The sequence below is a fragment of the Telopea speciosissima genome, chromosome 7, assembly GCF_018873765.1.
Source record: "Telopea speciosissima isolate NSW1024214 ecotype Mountain lineage chromosome 7, Tspe_v1, whole genome shotgun sequence".
NCBI classification, from domain to species: domain Eukaryota; kingdom Viridiplantae; phylum Streptophyta; class Magnoliopsida; order Proteales; family Proteaceae; genus Telopea; species Telopea speciosissima.
Genome location: NC_057922.1, coordinates 47,976,831 through 47,997,975, shown reverse-complemented (window position 1 = coordinate 47,997,975; position 21,145 = coordinate 47,976,831). Strand labels below are relative to the sequence as shown.

The 21,145-nt window shown below is 39.9% G+C and overlaps 1 protein-coding gene across 1 annotated transcript; it reads right to left on the bottom strand.

Annotated features, from left to right (window-relative positions):
- Positions 1 to 3,684: 3,684 nt before the first annotated feature.
- On the bottom strand, positions 3,685 to 18,977 carry LOC122666734. Its single transcript, XM_043862795.1, has 8 exons — positions 18,959 to 18,977; positions 18,772 to 18,908; positions 15,001 to 15,100; positions 14,437 to 14,557; positions 13,079 to 13,200; positions 12,874 to 12,995; positions 12,610 to 12,769; positions 3,685 to 4,088 (listed from the first exon to the last, which is right to left on the bottom strand). The coding sequence occupies exons 2-8, from the start codon at positions 18,896 to 18,898 to the stop codon at positions 3,956 to 3,958; spliced, it is 885 nt and encodes a 294-aa protein (XP_043718730.1). The 5' UTR covers positions 18,899 to 18,908; positions 18,959 to 18,977; the 3' UTR covers positions 3,685 to 3,955.
- Between the last annotated feature and the right edge of the window lie 2,168 nt (positions 18,978 to 21,145).

Below are 21,145 nucleotides of genomic sequence, written 5' to 3'. Positions count from 1 at the left end.
ACACAGTCACCACTGCCCGATTGGGGAACACCAAGATAGAGACTGTCTATGCATGGTCGGATCAGAATCTGGATCCAGTACCGTTTTGGAAATGGTTTTGCAAAATTTATTTTATATAAAATGATACATTATTTATAGTTATTTCAAATAAAGTGTTTTATCGAGTTTTGCGGGACCCGATCGGATGCACAAACGCTCTTATATGGACATATACTATGGATTGGGGTTTGGCAATACATGTGTACATGCCCTAGATTTCATAATGATGGTGTTGATTAGTGGGGGGGTTGTATATGATAAATTGTTATCATATATGGAGTTATTTGGAATTTGCTAATTTAATTGGCTATTTATTTAATTAATGGATTTGGTGATAATTGTAATTATCCATTAATAATTAAATAAAGAATCTAATTAATACTTTCCCTATTAGATTCTGCTTTTTCACCTGTGTAGCACTTTGAGTTTAAACAGAACTGCCAGACTAAGAGAGAGAGAGTCAGACTCTCACTAGGGCTCTATTAAATCTATCTAGGATTTAATTAAACCCTATTATTATAAATAGGGGACCATAAAACGCAGAAGATAGCAGTTCTCCATGTTTTTGGAGCAGGCACTCTCTCTCCTATGTTTTTGGTTTCTCTCTCTCCCTCTTGTGATCTCTCTTCTTCTTCTTGCTTCTCTCACCTGTGTTTGAGAGTTAGGGTTTGTGAAACCCTAGATCTGTGCTGAGGAGTTTGAGGGCATCTGGGATTGGCGTGTAAAACCTTGGTAGCACCATTGGAGGTTCAGATCTGTTTGCTTGGAGCGCTCATTGGAGGAAGAACCACTGTCTATTGGAGGAGCAACACTTGAGGCTCACTAGGTTAGCAGTTCTTTATTAATTCCTTCTGTTCATTGATTATTAATATTTATGGGATGCGAAAGAAACTCGAATTGATTAATTTCCACTGCGCATTCGAGTATGGGATGGATCCCTCTTGCCATGTGATGGACTAGAGACGAATTTCTCCGTCTCTATTGTGATAATTAATTTTATGGAATGCAACAGGGAAGGAGAAACCCTAATAGGGATGCACCAGGGTTCCCATGGGCGACCATGGGAAACCTTAAAATTAAAATGGGGCACCCATGGGACACCATGGGCTAACCCAGGGGGTGCAAAACCCTAAAGATAAATATCTTGGTCTCCCTAGGGAACCATGGTTTGATCCCTGGACCGTTGTTTGGCCAACAGTTTGTACCTTAATTTCGGTCAAAGAAAGAGAGACTAGTTAAGTTTGGGCCCAGAATGGTAAGAGGATAAGTAAGTCAGTTTTTGTTTGGCTAGGACATGAAAATTCACATTTATTTGAGATAGTTATAACTAATCCACTCCAAGAAGTTCTGATCCGTCAACTAAGAAGTTATAATTGCCAATTAGAGAACATGGGGACATAGTTTCAGAACTGTCTAAGCATAAATAGAGTAACAGAAGGAGGAGAAAGGACTTTTCGTCAAATGAAACAAAACTGTATTTTATCTTTCTTAGGAGTAGGAGTAAATTAGATTAGATTAGAGTAGTTTCTCATGTGTAATCTCCCTTTGAGGGATCTAGTTATGTACTTTCCATCATTTGATAGAACTGTCAAACATAATTCCAGTCATTTGCAACTACTTGTTTTGTGTTCTATCATCTTCTCCTTGTTCTTTTGAGTATTAAAAGTCCTTGGAATACCAACTACCAAGGTAGGAGTGCAATCCATTATCATCTGAGATAGATCGGAGCAGAGCCTTCAATTGACAACGATCTTGAGACCGAAGAATTGGTGGAAACAGGATCTTTGGTGAATCTGTTCTTGTAGGTGAATAAGTTTGATTCCAATTCTTCTGTCGAACTATCGAGGAAGAAGTTGTAGAGGAATTGGGTTGTATGGATGGGAGGGTCCCAATGTCAATGTGAAGAGAAATTTAGGTTGTGTTTGGTATGCATTCTTAGAACCTGTTTTGGGTCTAGAATGCATTCTGGGACAATAAAAATGGCGTTTGGTTTATGTTTCCATTCTGAATTCTTAGAGGGGGAACAAGAGTAGGTCTCGTTCTGGCGTTGGGCTCCTCTCCAGCGACCCCCATCGCTCAGGGAGTGCCCAGTGAGCATCCAATGGCTAGGCTGACTGGGCCCACGTCGGAATGTGTGTGGGCCTAGTAAGAAGAAGTACGAAATGTGAAGAGATGAGATGGGTGGATGGAACAAAATACTCAACAAATTGTCCATTCTTCATCTTCCTGTTCTGTGAGAAGTTAGTTCTTTGATTATGGTATGGTGTTACTGAGTCACTGGGACATAGACAAATGTAACAGGGTATGAATTATGAGCGATCAACAAAATTTTCCTATGAGATGCTTGATGAAGTGCTCAATTATTCTATAACCAAGAATGCATTTTAATCAAACATGTATTCAAATAGTGTTTTTCATTCTTAGTTAAGAATGCATTCTACACTATTAGATGGGAATGTATACCAAACACTATAGTTGGGGGTTCTTAGCTTTTCTTTGCACCTCCATTTGCCGCCGTTGAAGCAATTGAAGAAGGTTATAGAAGTTGAAGCCTTCAAGAGTCCTATTCAGGCACACTAGATCTGTTTCTGTAGAGCAAAAAGGAAGTTTCTGAGTACTGAAGTAGCTAAAGAGCTCTTTAACTATGGCCATCCAGATTTAGCATTCATTTCATTGCTTGTATGAACCAAGAGGTGGATTTACATGGATTATTTCGAATCCCCTGCGAGCTGCATTTGAAATGCATTCTAGGTCGACTTTGCATTCTCAGATGACAAAAATAGTTGTTTTTATCGCCTGAGAATGCGAAAGTGACCTAGTATGCATTCCAAGAATGCATACCAAACACAGCCTAAAGCTAGTCCAAAGGCACATTGGAAGTTGACACAGATTTTTTGTTGAGGCTAGTCCAAAGTCCAGTGCACATTCTTATTTGGAAGAAAATGATCCATGTCTAGAGTTTCTTCAAGATGGGCAATGTTATTGAGAATGTATAATTCTAATCGAAGACTGGAAGAATTATCTGATCCAGTGAGACCGGGGGTTAGAGTATCACCAGATTTAGTGGAGGATGTCCTCAAGAGATTTGAGAGTGCTGGGATGCAGGCCAATAGATTCTTTGAATGGGCTAGGAAAGCAGTGGAATGACACTCACAGTACCAGAGCTTACCATACCATGATTGGTGGATCTCTTGCCAAGATAAGGCAATATCATATCAGGTAGTGAGAGAGAGATAGAGAATAGTAGAAGGCGGCGACGATACCAGAAAAATGAGAAATTCAAAACATGAATCTCAAAACAACTGGGAGAAGAAGAAAAAAAGTTGAAAAATAAAAGGGAGAAATCCGTTGTCTTTTTGAATGCATATGAATATCTATTTGAAGGTTCCTATGAGGTTGTTAAACTTCATCCTTTCCAAAGATGTAACAGGGATATCCATTTTACCCCCCCCCCCCCCAAAAAAAGGGGATATCCATGTCCCATTTCCTAAATAAATAATCAGTGTGTTTGGAGAAAAAGGGGGAAAAAAAGAAGAAATGAGAAGAGTACCCAAGAGTTAATTAAAGACTGTAAAAAAAAAAAAGGGTGAAAAATCCCACCAGAAGATTCCATTCATACAAATAGCCTAATGAACTAATGAAACAAGTAAATGATAGCCATTAATAGCATTTGCTAAACAGGCAGGTTCAGTAAGTTAATAATATTTACATTGATGTTTTTTTGTGTACAACAAGATCCCGATGAGAAAAAAGAATAAGACATTTTCCATATTAATATGAGCTAATACTTGGTAAATTTTTTTAGTTGAGATAAAAGAAAAAAGGTGATCATAAAAGGTAGCTCTCTGACTGTTACTTTGAAGATTGTCTGTATGTGTAACTCATGTATTTAGTTGGTGCCCAAATGTCTTACAACTCAAGTCAGGTTAACCGTCGAATGTGGCTCAACTGTAGACACTTCTGAGTAGGCAGAGGTACAAGTCTCTACCATCAACCTGTCATTTTTAACCTTTGTCCAGGAAATCTTCCATACCTCGAACAAACTTTGCCTGCATCAAGGTGGAAATGCAATATCTTAAGATGCTCAGAAGCTGAGCCATTTCTATACAAAAACAAAAAAAAACAAAAAAACAAAAAAACAATCAGAAGCTTCTGTTCTGCTAGAGCAAAGTTTACAGATTAAGGAAAGAACCCCCCCCCCCCCCCCCCCAAAAAAAAAAAAGAAGAAAAAAAAGAAAAGGGTCATTAGTTACAAAGGGGGGAAAAATCACATCCCTGTTCATCTGCAGTGCTAAAACCCTAACTTTATTAATAGATCACAGACTACATTAAACCCCAGCAGCTTTGAATCCAAATCCCAACCCAGGTTGAGGAGAAGGTTGGCATGTCAGGTCAGGCAGCACCATAAAAACCCGTATTTAGCATGAATCCTGAACATTCACTTTGAATGGCGGCAGGGTTCACGGAATTGACCCAAGAAAACAGGGAGGGGAATGAGGACAGAAGGCCAAAACTTAATGGCATTTACTTTTTTCAATACTAGTTAGAAGCTTAACATATCGAGTGCCAATGCCTTAAAATGTTGGGAATAATCCCCATGTCGACAAACACTAGGAACTGGATGACTTCATATATCAGATGGGCCTCTCCACCTACTTAAGCTTTCGGGTAAGATGACTCAATAATACATAAGCAGGTGAGATGAGAATTAAATGTGCCAAAATATTCTCTTCTCCATGAGAATATTTTGGGAACAATCAAAACAAGCACCCCCCCCCCCTTTTTTTCCCACTCTCCATTCTAAGAAGTAATTGAAGAGGCATGACTGAAAAGATATCATTCCCAAACAAAAAATCCATAACCTTACTCCACACACAGACATACCCACCACCAGACCCCCCATAAGGTCAACACACACTCACTACTGACAAAGCTTACTCCAAGCACTTCCCTTCTGCTGCCACACTGCAGAAGCATGATGAAGAAGACAATGGACAAGATTAAAAAGGGTCATAATTCTGCACTCCCAAAAATAAGAAGTATTGAAAACTGTTGAGATTCGTGGGATTAGCATTTCATCACTTTACATTAGCCTTCATTAGGGTTTAATATAATTTTTCCCTTTTCCCTTTTTACCCTCTTGGGTTGTAATCTCATTATAAATAAAGAGGACCTCTGTCATAAGTGACAAGTCAAATTATTCACCTCACTCTGATTCTGAACTTGGTATCAGAGCCCGAAACCCTAGGATATCTTTTTTGGTTTTCACATCTCTCTCTTCCACAGCCACCGCCGCCACCTCGGAGGCCCAGCCTCCTCGTCTAGCCTGGTAGATGACATCAACACCATGCACCACTAGGTTTTCTTCTTCCGCCGTGCCTCCTCACCAAGCATTGCTCACCGCCGCTGCCACTTGTCCGCTGGCCTTCCCCCTCATCACCAGCCTGTTGCAGCCGCCTCTCTTGACTACCGTGACTTCTCCGTCGCTGCACCAAATCCGCCGGCCTCCTCTCTTGCCGACGCTGCCATCGCCCAGACCCTTGTCGTCATGCCACTCCGCCGGCCTCCTCTCCTACCAGCACTGCCACTCCACTGTGATCCTTGTTGCCACGCCACTCCGCCAGCCTCCTCTTACCGGCATTGCCACTCCTCGCCTCCGCCATGACCCACAGGTCACCGCGCCACTCCCACGGCCCTGCCTCTCTCGGCCATGCTGCCACCGCGACCCCATCACCGAGCCGCTTTCTGCCGCGACTCATTGTCGCCGCGCCTCCTTCCGCCGGCCTTCTTCTTGCCGGTGCTGCCGCCGCGACTCGCAAGGTCGCTGTGCCATTTCTCCGCCAGCCCTCTCTTTATGCCGGTGCTGTTTTTCGCTGGGCTGCTGCCCACGCCATTGTTTCGCTGCCTCAAGTGATTCTTCTACGAGATTGTTTCCATGGATAACGATAAGCCGATGACACCAGTGTTACTTCTACAGGTACCAATCCCTTGCCTCTTCTTGGACGTTCTACCTCCACAGGACATTCAAACTCTCTCCAACCTGGCCCAACAAAGTTGAATGGCCAGAATTATCTTACCTGGTCTCGCGCCTGTCTTCTCACCCTACGCGGACATAATTATGCGGGCCTTGTTACTGGAGATTCTCCTAAGCCTACAGATCCGACTACAGCTACTACATGGTCCTCTAATGATGCATTGGTGATGTCCTTTCTCATTGATTCAATGGAAGCTCCTATGAGCCCCAATTTTGTTCTCTTCAATTCAGCCAAGGAATTATGGGATGCAGTTCGCCAGATATTCTCAAGCAGGGAATTACGACCAGATTTATGAGATTTGACAAGTTCGCGTTACAACTCAAAAGGAACTTTCTGTCACTACCTACTACATTGCCCTCTCTTCTCTTTGGCAACAGTTGGGCTTTTATCACCCTGTTCCCATGGTTCACCCTGATGATGCTAATACTTTCCAAAAGGAAAGAGAGATGGAACGGGTGTATGATTTTTTGACGCATCTCAATCCTAAGTATGGTCAAGTTCGGGTACAGATCTTAGGGCATGATACATTTCCTTTTCTTCTTCAGGCTTACAATCTGGTTCACTCTGAGGAACATTGTCGGACGGTTATAATGCCCATTGTTGTTCCTGTGCGATCTGCCTTACCACTCTACCTACACCTCTTCCCGCGGATCCCTCAAAGGGCACTACACCAGCATGGGAACCAGTGAAGTGTGATTACTACAGTAGTCCCAGTCATACACGTGAGACTTGTTGGAAGCTTCATGGGCGTCCCAAAGGTGAGGGTAATGCTAAACCTGGCAACTCTCGTTCCCAAGCCAATCTCTCTAATGCTTCCGATGCTGTCCCTTCTACTGCTGCCCCGACACCTTTCTCTCCGGATCTAAAGGCCGCAATCCAAAAAATTGGTAACAACTAACTATTGGCTCTTCCCATTCTCCTGTTTCCAACCTTGCCCAGTCAGGTATTTTTCATGTTTCTTCTTCGAGTCCTTTGTAGTTAATTGACTCTAGGGCTATTGATCACATGACTAGCAACTTAGAGGTCTTCCGTTCCTACTCTCCATGTTTAGGACGGGATAAGGTACGTGTTACCGATGGGTCTATGTCCTCTATCTCAGGTAAAGGTTCAGTATCCTGCAGTTCCTAGCTCTCTTTCTTCTGTTTTGCATGTTCCTAAGTTATGTGCTAATCTCTCATCTATTTATCGTTTAACCAGTGAGTTAATTGTTCAGTTCAATTTTTTTCAACTCATTGCATGTTTCAGGATCAGGTGACTGGCGGAACAATTGGATATGGTCGGGTCCGTGAAGGTCTCTACTACTTGGACTCTCCACCAACTGTTCCAGCTCCCTCATCTGCTTATATCCTCCGCTCTGATAGCGCCTTGACCAAGCTACTACACTGGCACCGTCGCTTGGAACATCCCTCTTTTCATGTTTGACGTTCTATATTTCCTAATTTAGTTAAACATTATGGTTTGGAACAGCTTAACTGTGAGATGTGTGAATTTTCGAAACATACCAGAAATTCTTATTTTCAAAGTGATAGTAATAGTAATGTTCCTTTTTCCTTATTCACTCTGATATTTGGGGTCCCTCTAGGACCGTTGATCATAATGGTTTTAGGTGGTTCATTACTTTTATTGACAATTGCACATGCCTCATATGGGTTTACCTTCTCCACAATAAGTCTAATGTGTTTTCTTGTTTTAAATCGTTTCATGCCATGCTCCATACTCGGTTTAATGCTTCTGTCAGGGTCCTTCGTAGTGATAATGGCATTGAATACCTTAACCATGACTTTCAGGAGTACCTTTCTTCACATGGTATTCTCTCCCAAACCTCCTGTGGTAGGACACCTGAACAAAATGGCATCCATGAAAGAAAACATAGGCATCTCCTGGATGTGGCCCATTCCTTGATGTTTACCACTACTATCCCAAAACACTATTGGGGAGATGTTGTCCTTACTGCCGCCTACCTCATCAATCGGCTTCCCTCTAGTGTCCTTAACTTTAAGACACCTTTATCCTTTCTTCCTGACCCTTCTATTGCCACTTCTCTCCCTCCCAAAACATTTGGGTGCATTTGTTTTGCCCATAACTCATCCCCTTCTCGGTCTAAGTTGGATCTCTGTGCTATTAAGTGCATCTTCCTGGGTTACTCAGCTTCTCAAAAGGGTTATAAGTGTTATCACCCTCCTTCTCATTGTCTCTATGTAACCATGGATGTCACTTTCCATGAGTTGGAACCCTATTACACGACACCTCTTCAGGTGGAGAGTCTTGAGGAAGAGCAATCGTGTCCTATGGTTATGGGTCCTATGGTTATTGAGGATTTTCCTGATGTTACTAATATTACAGTTCAAGGGGAGCCCCTTATTAACAGTAAGAATGAGAAAGCAACTGTCCATGCCCCCTTGGAAGTCATAACTTACACTCAGAGTAGATCCAAGAACAAGAAGACCATGAGAGATCAACCATTACCCCCACTGTGGCACCTCTTCCAGATTCGCCCTCTCCATCAGGCAATGTCTCTTCTATTTCAGAAAATATACTTGACCTTGATGATCGTCCTATTGCCATAAGAAAAGATGTTCGCTCTTGCACTCGACACCCTATTTCTCATTTTGTCTTATGAGTCTCTATCACCTTCCCATCTTGCCTTTGTTTCCTCCCTGTCTTCTGTGTCTATTCCACAAGATTGGAAGGAAGTCATTAAAGATCTGAAGTGCAAGGCTGCCATGACAGAAGAAATGCAAGCATTGGACAAGAATGGTACATGGGACCTTGTGCCATGATCTGAAGTATATTTCAGAAAATATACTTGACCTTGATGATCGTCCTATTGCCATAAGAAAAGATGTTCGCTCTTGCACTCAACACCCTATTTCTCATTTTGTCTTATGAGTCTCTATCACCTTCCCATCTTGCTTTTGTTTCCTCCCTGTCTTCTGTGTCTATTCCACAGCATTAGAAGGAAGCCATTAAAGAACTGAAGTGCAAGGCTGCCATGATAGAAAAAATGCAAGCATTGGACAAGAGTGGTACATGGGAACTTGTGCCTCGCCCAACAGGGAAAAAATTAGTCGGCTGCAAATGGGTGTTTACAACCAAGCAAAGAGCAGATGGTGTTGTTGAGAGATACAAGGCTTATATGGTGGCTAAGGGCTTTACTCAAACCTACGGGATGGACTACCCAACATAGTTATCAAGGCGTTGCCTAGGCGTTCAGGCTCCTTGGTCGCCTTGGACGCCTTGGGCGCCTTGGCGGTGTCACCTTGATTTTAGACTCTCTCCAACGCCATGGTCGCCTTCCTGCCTTGATAACTATGCAACCAAGAAACTTTTGCGCTCGTGGCAAAAATGAACTCTGTCGGAGCTTTGCTGTCATGTGCTACCAAACTGGGATGGAACCTGCAACAACTGGATGTCAAGAATGCTCTCTTAAATGGAGACCTTGAAGAAGAGGTTTACATGGATTTACCTCCTGGTTTTGCTTCCTCCTCGGCTGGCCGAGTATGAAAATTACAAAAATCTCTTTACGGACTCAAACAATCCCCTAGGGCCTGGTTTGGTCGGTTCCTGAAAGCCATGAAGAAGTTTGGGTACCAACAAAGCCAAGCCGATCATGCACTATTTGTGAAGAGGAGTGGATCCCAAATCAAAACTCTTATTGTATATGTAGATGACATCGTGATCACTGGGAATAATGATACTGAGATCTCTCACCTTAAAAATCTGTTGGCCACTGAGTTTGAAACCAAGGATCTAGGACCTTTCTGGTATTTTCTTGGGATTGAAGTTGTAAGGTCCGACAAGGAGATTTTCATTTCTCAACGAAAATGTCTTCGACCTCCTTTGCGAAACATGAATGCTTGGTTGTAAGCCTGTTGATCCCCTATTGAGGTTAACCATCATTATGTAGTGTCGTGGGTGATCCAGCTAACAGAGAGCAGTACTAGAACTAATTGGTCAGTTGATCTACCTATCCCATACCAGACTTGACATTGCCTATGTTGTAGGTATTGTTAGCCGCTTCCTTCATGACCCTCAGACATCTCATCTTGATGTAGTGCACTGGATTTTGAGGTACCTGAAGCCTGCCCCTGTGAAAGGTATTCTCTTTTCTGACAATAGGAAAGAGGTAATCTGATCACATGGCACAGTAAGAAATAGTCCATTGTCTCATTCTCCAGTGCAAAAGCAGAGTATCGTGCTATGGCTCAAGGAATTTGTGAACTAATGTGGATGAAAGGGTTGTTGAGTGATTTGGGTGTTACCACCGAAGCTCCCATGCATCTCTATTGCGAGAACAAAGCCGCCATCAACATTGCCCATAACCCAGTTCAGCATGACATGACGAAGCACTGGCACTTCATCAAAGAGAAGATAGAACAAGGGCTTATCTGTATTTCTTTTGTCCATTCTATTAATCAGTTGGCTTATGTGTTCACAAAGGGATTAAATTGTGAAGTGTTTCACCAACTGGTCTCCAAGTTGGGCATGTAAGATATATTTGCACCAACTTGAGGAGTGTTGAGATCCATGGGATTAGCATCTTATCACTTTACATTAGGCTTCATTATGGTTTTATATTATTTTTCTCTTTTCCCCTTCTACCCTCTTGGGTTGTAATCTCATTATAAATAAAGAGGACTTCTGTCACAAGTGACAAGTCAAATTACTCTCCTCGATCCAACTCCGAACTAAAACAGATGCAATTAGAGCAAATAACCAATAAAGGTATCAATAACATTAGATTACTGACTCAAATCTCAGTTTGAATCATAGTTGTCAAGGCGCTAGGAGATCTAAGGCGTTTGAGGTCCTCCCTAAGCGCTTAGGCGCTTAAGCGGCGCCTAAGCAGTGCCTAGGAAGCCTAAATCGCGTTCCAATATTATTTTTTTAATATATCAGTTCGACTATACCTAGTCTCACATTTGGTTTATATGTTCGTGACATTGGTCATTTTCAAGTATACCTAGTCTCACATTTGGTTTATATGTTCGTGACATTAGTCATTTTCAAGTATATCTAGTCTCACATTTGGTTTATACTGTTCTTAGAAAATATGATGTTATCAATAAGTAATTAACCTGCTCTCGATTTAGAGAAATGTGCTTGTTGTTTAAGAAATTTGATTGATCAAATGATTTTATTTTTATATGGGACTTTTGGTATTAGGTAGAACACAAAATCAGCTTTCCAACAAATTCAAGATTGCTTAAATCTGATTTGTATTGAAGGAGTTATGTTCCGGTCAAACCTTATTTGGTGTGCGTGAATGCTGTCAAAATTGCTCTAAATGAAAATATTTTTTTAGATATCAAAACAAATGAATATTTTACCGCACTTTTGGTTTTTAGCAACATTTTACCATATTAAGATTTATGTAAATTTTAGATTTGAGAAAAACCCCAGCATTAGAAAGTTGAAAATTTCACCTAACACCAAAAATCCAGTTTTTGTTCTTGAATTGGGGGGTTGACTTTTTATCCTTGTGGAATTTGATTTTTTAACTATTTTTATTGGATTCAAATAGGGGGTATTTGCTTATTTATGAATAATATCTTAACTAAATGAAATACCAAATATAAAATCATTTACTTAAAATGATGTTTGGCATAAATAAGTGTCAGAACCTGGTTCGATACCTAGTAAATCAATGCAAGGCGCCCTACAATAAGGCGGCAACCGCCTAGGCACCTAGAAATCCGCCTGGACGCCTAAGCGGTGCCTAGGCAACGCCTTGACAACTGTGGTTTGAATTTCCAAGATACATGAAACTAAATTGTTGCATTGGGAATATGAAATTCTTCCATGTATTCCTAGATATGTGTAAGCACAGCTTTGTAATGTGGTTCGATTTGGGAGAACAAAGACCAATTCCAACAAAGCATACATGGAGCAGTGGCCAAGGATGAATTTTCATCTACTACTCAACATCAAGACTTTGTGCTCAAGTTCAGTAGTTGTGAAATAATACATGTCCCATGAAGAATGTGCTGTGATGCTCACACTGAATTTGTGGGGAGTGGGAATTAGGATGAGTCATGTATGGTTAGATGCCCCTACTGTCTACTTAGTTCAGTCTGTTAGGTCTAATAACTCACAACTTCTACCATTTTTCTCTTATGAAATGATGTATCTATGGACTTGAAGGGAAAAATATATATATTTCTGTCTCATAATAAAGGCAATTGAAAATCCAATAAATGCTCAAAAAGGGGTGGGTTATCTGGGAATAGAAACTGAAGAGGGCTCATCAGCAACAGGGGATGAAGTATGTCCACAAGCCCTGCCCTGCAAAATAGCTTCCAACTCATTCCACAGAAAAGATATTTACTAGTCTGCCAGAACCTGTTCATGACTCCCAAATAAGAGAAGAAGATATGTAAGGTGGGTTTACTAAACCTGTATGACTACAAGACCACTCAACCAAATCATAAAAGATGGCTGTTGAGAAGTCCCCTGTTGAAGTTGAATATGTATGACCAAATGGAATGGGAACTACGTAACATGTATTCAAAAGAGACATTGTAAAAAGGTCTACCTCACTGGTTCAATATTCCTTTTTGCAAGCATGAGTGTCAAGAAAACAGGGACCATTGCAGCACATAGATGCTTGAGGGTATGCCCACTGACAATATGATGAGTCCATTTGTAAATCAATTTGTCCTCAGCTTCCTCCACTTTAGCTATCAGATAAAATCCTGCATTCAAATGAATTAATTACATGACAAATCTGGAAGCATGACCTAGGACACATTCCATGATTCAAAGATCTTCAAAAGATATCCCTGATGCCAACACAGACCTGCAGCCCAGAGCCAATAAGTAGAATGTGTGTACATAGGTGGCAACAAGATAGCCATTATAGGAATTGCAATGCAAGGAACAAACTGGACAAGTGCATATGGACGGAGGTCATCAAAGAACCTGCAGCATAAATAAAATAAATTAATCCTTTCTCAAGAATATTTATATCATGAAACTACAAGGTCCAGAGTCAGCTTGCTTGCCTCCAATACAAAATGCTTATTACACCCGCCAAAATAAGGGGTATAATAGATGTCCTCCCCTTTTGCTCATCGATTCTTTCAATGATAAAGATTGCAACAATGGATGTAAAAGCAATTGTCATCTGTGGAAGTTAAAAGACAGTTCATGCATCCAGCCAACTAACATTAAGCAAATACCACAGCCAGTAACAAGAGTCAGAAATCGACATGGAGAAAAACTTATAACTTCCCAACAAAATATTTGATAATAATTATAAGAAGTCAGAAGTCCTTCCGTAAGACCTTTTGGTTTTCATTCTTTTACATATTCACTGTGAGGCTTATCTGGATGAACTGAAATAGAAGAAGGCAGATTAAATCCATCCTCCTACACCTATCATTTAAACGATCCAGTGTTTTTGAAATGTGCAAGGATGACAAGTGGTGTTCAACCTAATAAAAACCTAAATTTACATGGAAGAGTAGATCATAAAATCCATGGCATCTTTGTATAAACAGAACTTTTGGTAAATGAGGAAAATATATTACAGGGTTAAATTCCAAAGTGCATCAAAATAATGTGTGGAGGAAATAGATAAGATATTTGCCCCTTCCAGACCATGCAGTAGTGGGTAGGGTTTGTAAGATCAATATATCAGATCGGTGAATTCACCCGAATCGGAGCGGTATCGGCTGAGACTGATCCCGATCCGATACTGATCCACTGGTACGGCCAAGGGTAAAAAGATAATAAAAACATCAGTTTTTATTAAAAAACAGGGGCAAATGCATCCAATTTGGCCTGATTCTAGATGACACCGAGACCGATCCCGAGATTACGAACCATGGTAGTGGGACCCTCATGCACTGAGACACCCTTTTTATATTAAAAAAAAAATCAAAAGCATAAAAAATTATAGAATATATGAAACGAAATAATTTAGAAGGAAAACACATTGCTGTTTGAACAAATAAAAATTGGATATAAAAAATATTTAGTCATATTGTTGTGATAATAACACTATTTCTAGAATTTGGACTAAACAAAGAAGCAGTTGACCACAACTTTTAATGGTGTCGGGCATGTAAATGGTGTGATTCATACTTTGGAGGCATAAGCCTTGATATTAAGCTTTGAAAAATTCCCCCCCCCCCCCCCCCGCCTCTGAAGGCATAAGCTTCATATGCGTCTTAAAAGCACTTGAATAACCACGGAAAGATTGTGATAGATATCCGTAGCCATTTTCCATTACACAGATTTGCAATACCTCAATAATGCACAAAGATGGCAGACTAAGAAGAAATCTCATAGGAGTGGATCATTTTGTATTGAGGAAGAGATTAATCTAATTTTCTATCCATGAAGAAGCTTAGCTTACCGGCAAACGGTCCCATACAAGTCGAGCATCATTTGGCTTGAGATGGTAATAAGATGAACCAAAACCAACAGCAGCCACACCAACAAAGAAACATGTCCAACCCCACAGTTCCCCTTGCAAGCTATTAGACAAACAAGAGTACATCATAATCAAGAAATATGACAAACAGGATGCAGAATTTTGTTATTGATGAAGCCTGATCTTAACTTAATCCACCTGAATTTTTTGGGAGTTGTTTATACTGGAGGCAATTTTGTACTTTTGGGGATTAGGGTTTCTCTATATTGTACTACACGATAAGCTATATGTTTGTAATTTCATCATTGGAATAGTGGAAGCTCTACATTATCGCTCAGCTGTGGACATAGCCCACCTTGGGTGAACCACATAAATCTGTGTTCTGCTGTGATCTCCTTTTTCATTTTTCTTTTGCAAATCACTGTTCTACTGCATTGTCAAGTCGTAACAACATCTTACCTTATGCCTCCAAGAACCTCATCTCCCCCCTCCCCCCACAAACAAAACCTAAAAAAAAAGGGGAGGGAAGCCAAAGAAATACTGTACCTTAACTTAAAATAATTCCCATGATGGCAGAGTATGAGCCCGATGAGACCGATTACCAGGAAAGGAAAATTTGAGACCACGTTCAATGTATTAGGTATCCCTGAAAAATAGTAACAGCCTTTTCAGTATCATGTAACAAGGAATGAAAAAGGAGAAATTTTAAACAGTAAATCGTACCACAGACATACACACAAACAGTGACAATATTATTTCCCCTTATTTATATTAAAAGATACAATATCAGCTTATATTTGATGAACTAGCAAACCCATAGGTGTAAGAAATATTCCACACAATTAAACCATCCACAATATATGAATCCTTTACTTTAGAGACATCAAATCTAAAACTTCAGAAGTACTAAGCACAATTCCTTTCGTCATAAATGGAATTTAAAAGTCACAATTCTCTTCCGAAAATGGACTTCTAGATGGCATGTAAAACTTCATTTACAATCTATCATGGTATGGTAGGATTGAAAAGACATCGAGATTCTGTCAGGGGGTATGTAGAACATAAAGAAACTGGGAGAAATATATGCAACAAAATTGGAGTATAAAAACTAGGGCATCTTTACAAAACTCTATTTAATGTTTGACCCAAATATGTTTCTACGGTCCTCAAATTAACAGTGAGGCTGAGGCATAGGCCATTCATTAGAACTAGTTTGGCTTTTTCGGTACAATATTTACCAATGTTAACAGGTATGTAAGTAAAATGAGTAAGAGATATTTATGAATCAATGAAGAATTGATGACCCATGAATCAAGAATACTCACATACTTATAACATGAAATAAAATAATAAATACTATCGCAAGAAGGGAGGAACCAGGCTTACGGTTCCTTGAATGAACCTATTCTGGTTCAACTGAAACAGGTTCAGTTGGTTTAGGCCAGATCAACCAGGTCTGGGTGTTTTTTTGGTTCATCCAAAACCAGTCCTAATTAATCCAGTCCAAGTCTTAATCAAAGAAGGGTCAAAAGTAATTAATGCATGTGTGCAGAAATTGAGAAGCATTATCTAGTTAGTTATAACTATTATCTAAAGCCTAGATGTGCAGTTCATTATATGGTCAAAGAGTCTAGGATAGAGTCCCAATGAGAGTTTAACACTCCCAGACACTCTATAAAAGGGTTGACTGAAAGCATTATGAACAAGTTAAAAAGTGCAATGAAATTTCTGGTTTTATGCCAACAAACAAGTTAAGAAGTTGAATGAAATTTCTGGCCTTATGCCAACAGTTGTGAAATGTTGTGGAGCCTAGTGAGATGCCTTATTTTGGTTGGTGAGATGCTAACCTAGTCCTTGGTGAGAATCCTTGATCATATTCCTCCTATCTCTTTCTTACTTCTTCAATTATTATCAAGATTGCTCAATTCTAGTTGTGTTCTCACCTCCCAGAACACACCTCCCTGTGACCGTGTCTGTTGAGGATTCTGATTCTGTTGCAAGGAGTGAACCAGGATCCCAAAAAATCTTGTCAGACAGAATGTAGGACATACATAAAGATGATACTACGTGATAGCATCATTTTAGAACAAAATACATTGGATATACCAAGTAAAGCATCCCCGGGTCAAACAACCTTGCTTTTGGGTCGCTATGGGCCCACTTGGAAAGAGAGAATCTCAAAAATGGGTAGTGGAAATTTCGTAAGTCAATTTGTAAACGCATTAAAAGCACCCCTCTGCCATCGTTTCCTCGGGAAGATAAGAGGGTGTGGACTTTGTCTGAGTCAGGGATGTTTTCTGTTTCTTCGGCTTGGGAAAAACTGCGCAATAAGAATCCTTCTCAAGGCTGGCCTAATGTTGTGAGGTTAAAAGGTCTTCTTCCTCGATCTTCAATTTTTGTTTGGAGGCTAGTTCATGGCTATTTACTGACTGATGATAAGGTAATGTAAGACTAGAACCTGAGGTCTAATCTCAGGCATGCCCGATTAAAACAGGAAAACGGTAGAGCTCAAGATAAAAGTTTGAACTGCAACCTGATGAATCAACCTCCAGGCTCCAACAGTCCTAAGGTTTCAGAACCAGCATCGCCTATATCTACCGAGTTGATCCAAACCACAACAATCCTGGAAACCAAGTGGCAATTGGATTGTAAATCTATGAAACTTAGAGTCAGCGATAGTTGTAGGTTCCAATTGGTTTCAGAGAGAGATTTCTCAACAGGATGGAGTTAAGGGATGAGGATCTGATGTTCAAGTCGTCTTATGATGGCAACTCAAATCCCCAACTCCCGAGACTGAAAGAAGAATGACAGAGAGAGAGAGAGATCAAACTATGTTTTGCTGAACCCAACTTGTAAATCACAAGGAGACGTTAACAGGAAATAAAAGAAACAACGGCAAGAAGAGGAATCGAACGAATAAGAAACCAGAAAAACTCAAATGAGAAGGAAGGTGGAAGATATATCGTACCTGGAAGAAGGAAAAAGAGAGATGCAAGAAGGAACCACTCAACCAACCGGGTCGCACACAACTCCACAATCAAGAGGTAAACCAAACTCAAATTTTCATTCCATTATTCCATTTGGTCTCTTTCGTTGGATTACAAGCATATTTATAAAAAGAAATTGCACTCAAACAAGGAAACTTACAGTATACCTAAACAAGGAAACAAGAAAACTAGAATCTCCTACACATCTAACTCCAACCAAGATAAAACATGATAAAAGAAATTTTAAAAAATACAATATCATCCCCTACAAACCCTTGTTAGATCAAAATCCCAGTTAGTTACACCTTGGTTTGGGTTTCTAGATCGGGTCATGCAAGTCCAGCCATGATAATGCCACTGCATCACCAAGGAATGCTGGTGTCAAGCTTTTGATCTGCATTATCAGTACAAAAAACTGGAAAGAAGGTAGCATCAGGTAGGCAGCCGGCAGCAAATCTTTCCCAATTTTTTTACTTGGATCCCACCCAATATTTCAAGCTATGCTAAGTCAGAGATATTAGCACAGGGAGAGCAGGAAGGATAAATAGGACTCATGTTCTGATCCAGATTGTTGGTTAGGGCTCTGATGATGATGGAAGGAAGGAACTTTCATACCATTCACAATAGGTTCGACAGGTAGAGCAAAACAAGGACGACAATAACATGGGTGTAATTTCCAACACTGGCACCTGGTGTGATATATGGGCTTGTATAACTGGTGTAGAGTCTAACACAGCAAATTTCCGCAAATGAACTGTTAAATATCTCATAGCAAATCATAGACTTGATAAATATCAGAGTGGCTTGTCAGTCTGCCACGACCAACCTTCTCAGTGGGATCAGTTCATCTCATATTTTGACTTATTACACCCAAGAGAGATATTTCAACTAGTAATTGACTAAGAATCCAATCATTATACATTATTCTCTAAAGGCAGGGTTCCAATAGTTGAACCCTTCTGTTCAAAGATCCTATTTCTGAGCCCAAAAGAATGTTAAAAGCAAGCAATTAGGCAAATTCATAAAGAAGTTTCACAAATTGCAAAACCATCGATCTACCCAAGCAAGCAAATTCTGCATAAAAAATCCCCCATAAACTGTAGAAGAACTAAAATGAAAAATCTATATAAACCTTAGAATTAAAGTAATAAACATGGAAACCCCAACAAGCTAAACTTCAAGGTTCGATCACCAAGGAACTATTCCATCCATCCATTTCATTAAAATCAATCAGACTACACAAACAACAATTTATTTTAGAGAATCGCAAAATACATGAGCCAGAAATCCCAATTTGAAATGAAAAAAGAGGGACGCAATGAAATAATACCAAAGAACACGCGTTGATCAGCGAAGTTGTGGTATTCTTGAGACTGGGGAATGGTAGGAGTTATGATCATCAGAACTATAAAACACAGAGTCGCAACTACCCATACATACACAGTTCGTTTCCCCATCCCTTCAGGACAGAGAGAGAGAGCGAGAGAGAGCGAGAGAGACCAGACGACCTCACTAAAACAGAGACTTTCACTGTTACAGAGTTCGTAGCTTCTCGCTTGTTACCTTGACAGGTTCCTCTTCCTCCTAAAGTCCTAGACTCCTTGTTTACGAAATGACGAAAAGCCCACAATTTTTAACCTGAGAAGCATAGTACGGGGGACATGGGACCCGCAATAAATTTGATTCAAACACACACACGTACCACGCACATTTGTCAGACATGGATCAGGACCGTGTCTAAAGAGCTCCGCGCCCAGGGTGCTCAGAGTCATCTAACGCTTGAGTTGTATTGCACACATATCGGCGTACGCCTCGGGATGTGTGTTGCACGGTCCATAGGCTGGCAGCACCCTAGGCAGGTTGGGCTCGTCGAGGGTCTGCCCGGGAAGTAGCAATCTGATTTATTAATTGCGGAAACCAATTTTTGGGTTATTTCCCCTCCTTGCTTCAAAACTCCGTCTGTTTCAGGTAAAAATAAAACAAAAATTTTAAGAAACCAAAAAAAAAATAAAAAAATTTAATGAATTATCCTTAATTTTGCCATGTGAAAGAATTATGTGAGCTACCTTTGATTGCAAGGAAAATTAAAAAAAAAAAAAATTTGTAATCATTATCCCGTATGATTATATCACTCGCTCGTAGTCATTTTATATTTAGCTATTAAGTTTCATTTTACTTTACATCTAAATCCCTTGGGTGGGTTGAAAAGTAACATAAAATAATATTTAAAAAGTATCATTCTAAGTAATTTATAAAAGTATCTTTTTTTGTCAGTTTGAAAATTTTGATTTCCTTCCCCTTTAATTTTCTTGGCAACCAAACGTAGTCATGGTGAATCCGGTGATCTCTAAGAAATAGTCTAAAAAAACAACAATATGTCAAATTTCAGCTTCAAAGTTCAAAGTCAATTATTTATCTATCAATCTAACAGCATACCCTCCCCGTCCCCTTCCCCCAAGTGTAATCTGGTGAACCCTCTTGGTAGTCACAAATTTTTTTAATTCAATTTGCCACATGGCAAACTTGAATTGATCTACAATTCGACTTGTGAGCAGGGGATCTTCTGTTTACCTGTCTTCAAAAATTTGGCCCCATTTTGCCTTACCACATGGCAAATCTAGGTGCATGATAAAGAGATTATTCTTCAACGTCCATGTTGAAAAAATAGATCCAAAAAATTGTAAGTCCAGCTTGTCTGTACAATATTTTTCAAGAAAATAAAAATACCTTTGTTAAATAAATGGCAAGAGAACGCTAACCAGTTGTGTGGCCCTTACATCAACGCAGGAGCCAATGAGATTGCACACAAAGGCACTGGCTTAGAAGGGATTTTCATTGTCATTGTGGGTTGAGCAATCTTTTCGCACGCTCCCGTGTCTGGTCATAGAAAGCATGCCATCCACACGACAAGGTAGCATTCTTTTTCCCCTAAATAAAATATGTTCAACATCTATCTTGATAGTACTTACCAGCCTATAAGATATAGCCTTCCCAACCCATTTATGGGCTATTGAAACAGTCTATCGTCTATCCATCCTTCTTCAATATACAAATAGAAGACAAAGGTTCCATGATAAAAAAAAAATGTCACAAAGTAACGAGTAATACTCCCACAGCTATTCTTCACACAAACTTTGCATTAGCCACGCCACAACTTCTTGACAATGCAACCATACCATCCATCCCTGCTCGTTCGTTCCTTGCAAGCCTTAGTGTAGTCCTCGTATCTTTGACTCTTGAGGATTCTTACAAGACCATGATCCATATAGGTCAATACAATTGAAATTTTACAATGGAATTAAAGCCCATCCTATATCCGTTAAAGGGTCGAAACTACCATCACATATTAGAATAGAAGATCCCCCATACAATAATCATCAATGCTTAATAGACTTATAAGAAATAGCTTAAGACCATAGGTCCATTTACTAAAGACAAAGAAGGGTTAGCAACAAAAGATTTTATCAACTCACATAAAGAGGAAGACTGAAAATATTCTTCCCTTAGACATATCGGTCTGGCAGCCAGAATCCAATCTAAATGATAAAAATATGTCATTATGTATCTAGTTCCTTATTGCAAAAGCTACAATAGGGATTAATAGGACTGAAGGATGATAACTTACTTTTAGTACTTAACACACCCACCATAACTTTTCATAAGAAAAGAAAATTTTGGAATGGATCTTCAAATGCCATACAAGA

What these genes read in the sequence shown, in the direction of transcription:
- LOC122666734 (XM_043862795.1), bottom strand. Translation starts at nt 18,898, where the DNA reads ATGGGGAAACGAACTGTGTATGTATGGGTAGTTGCGACTCTGTGTTTT. An exon ending in TGATCAACGCGTGTTCTTTG is followed by an intron (nt 15,101 to 18,771) that starts GTATTATTTCAT and finishes ACTATTTTTCAG; the next exon opens with GGATACCTAATACATTGAAC. An exon ending in TTATTGGCTCTGGGCTGCAG is followed by an intron (nt 12,770 to 12,873) that starts GTCTGTGTTGGC and finishes ATTTGAATGCAG; the next exon opens with GATTTTATCTGATAGCTAAA.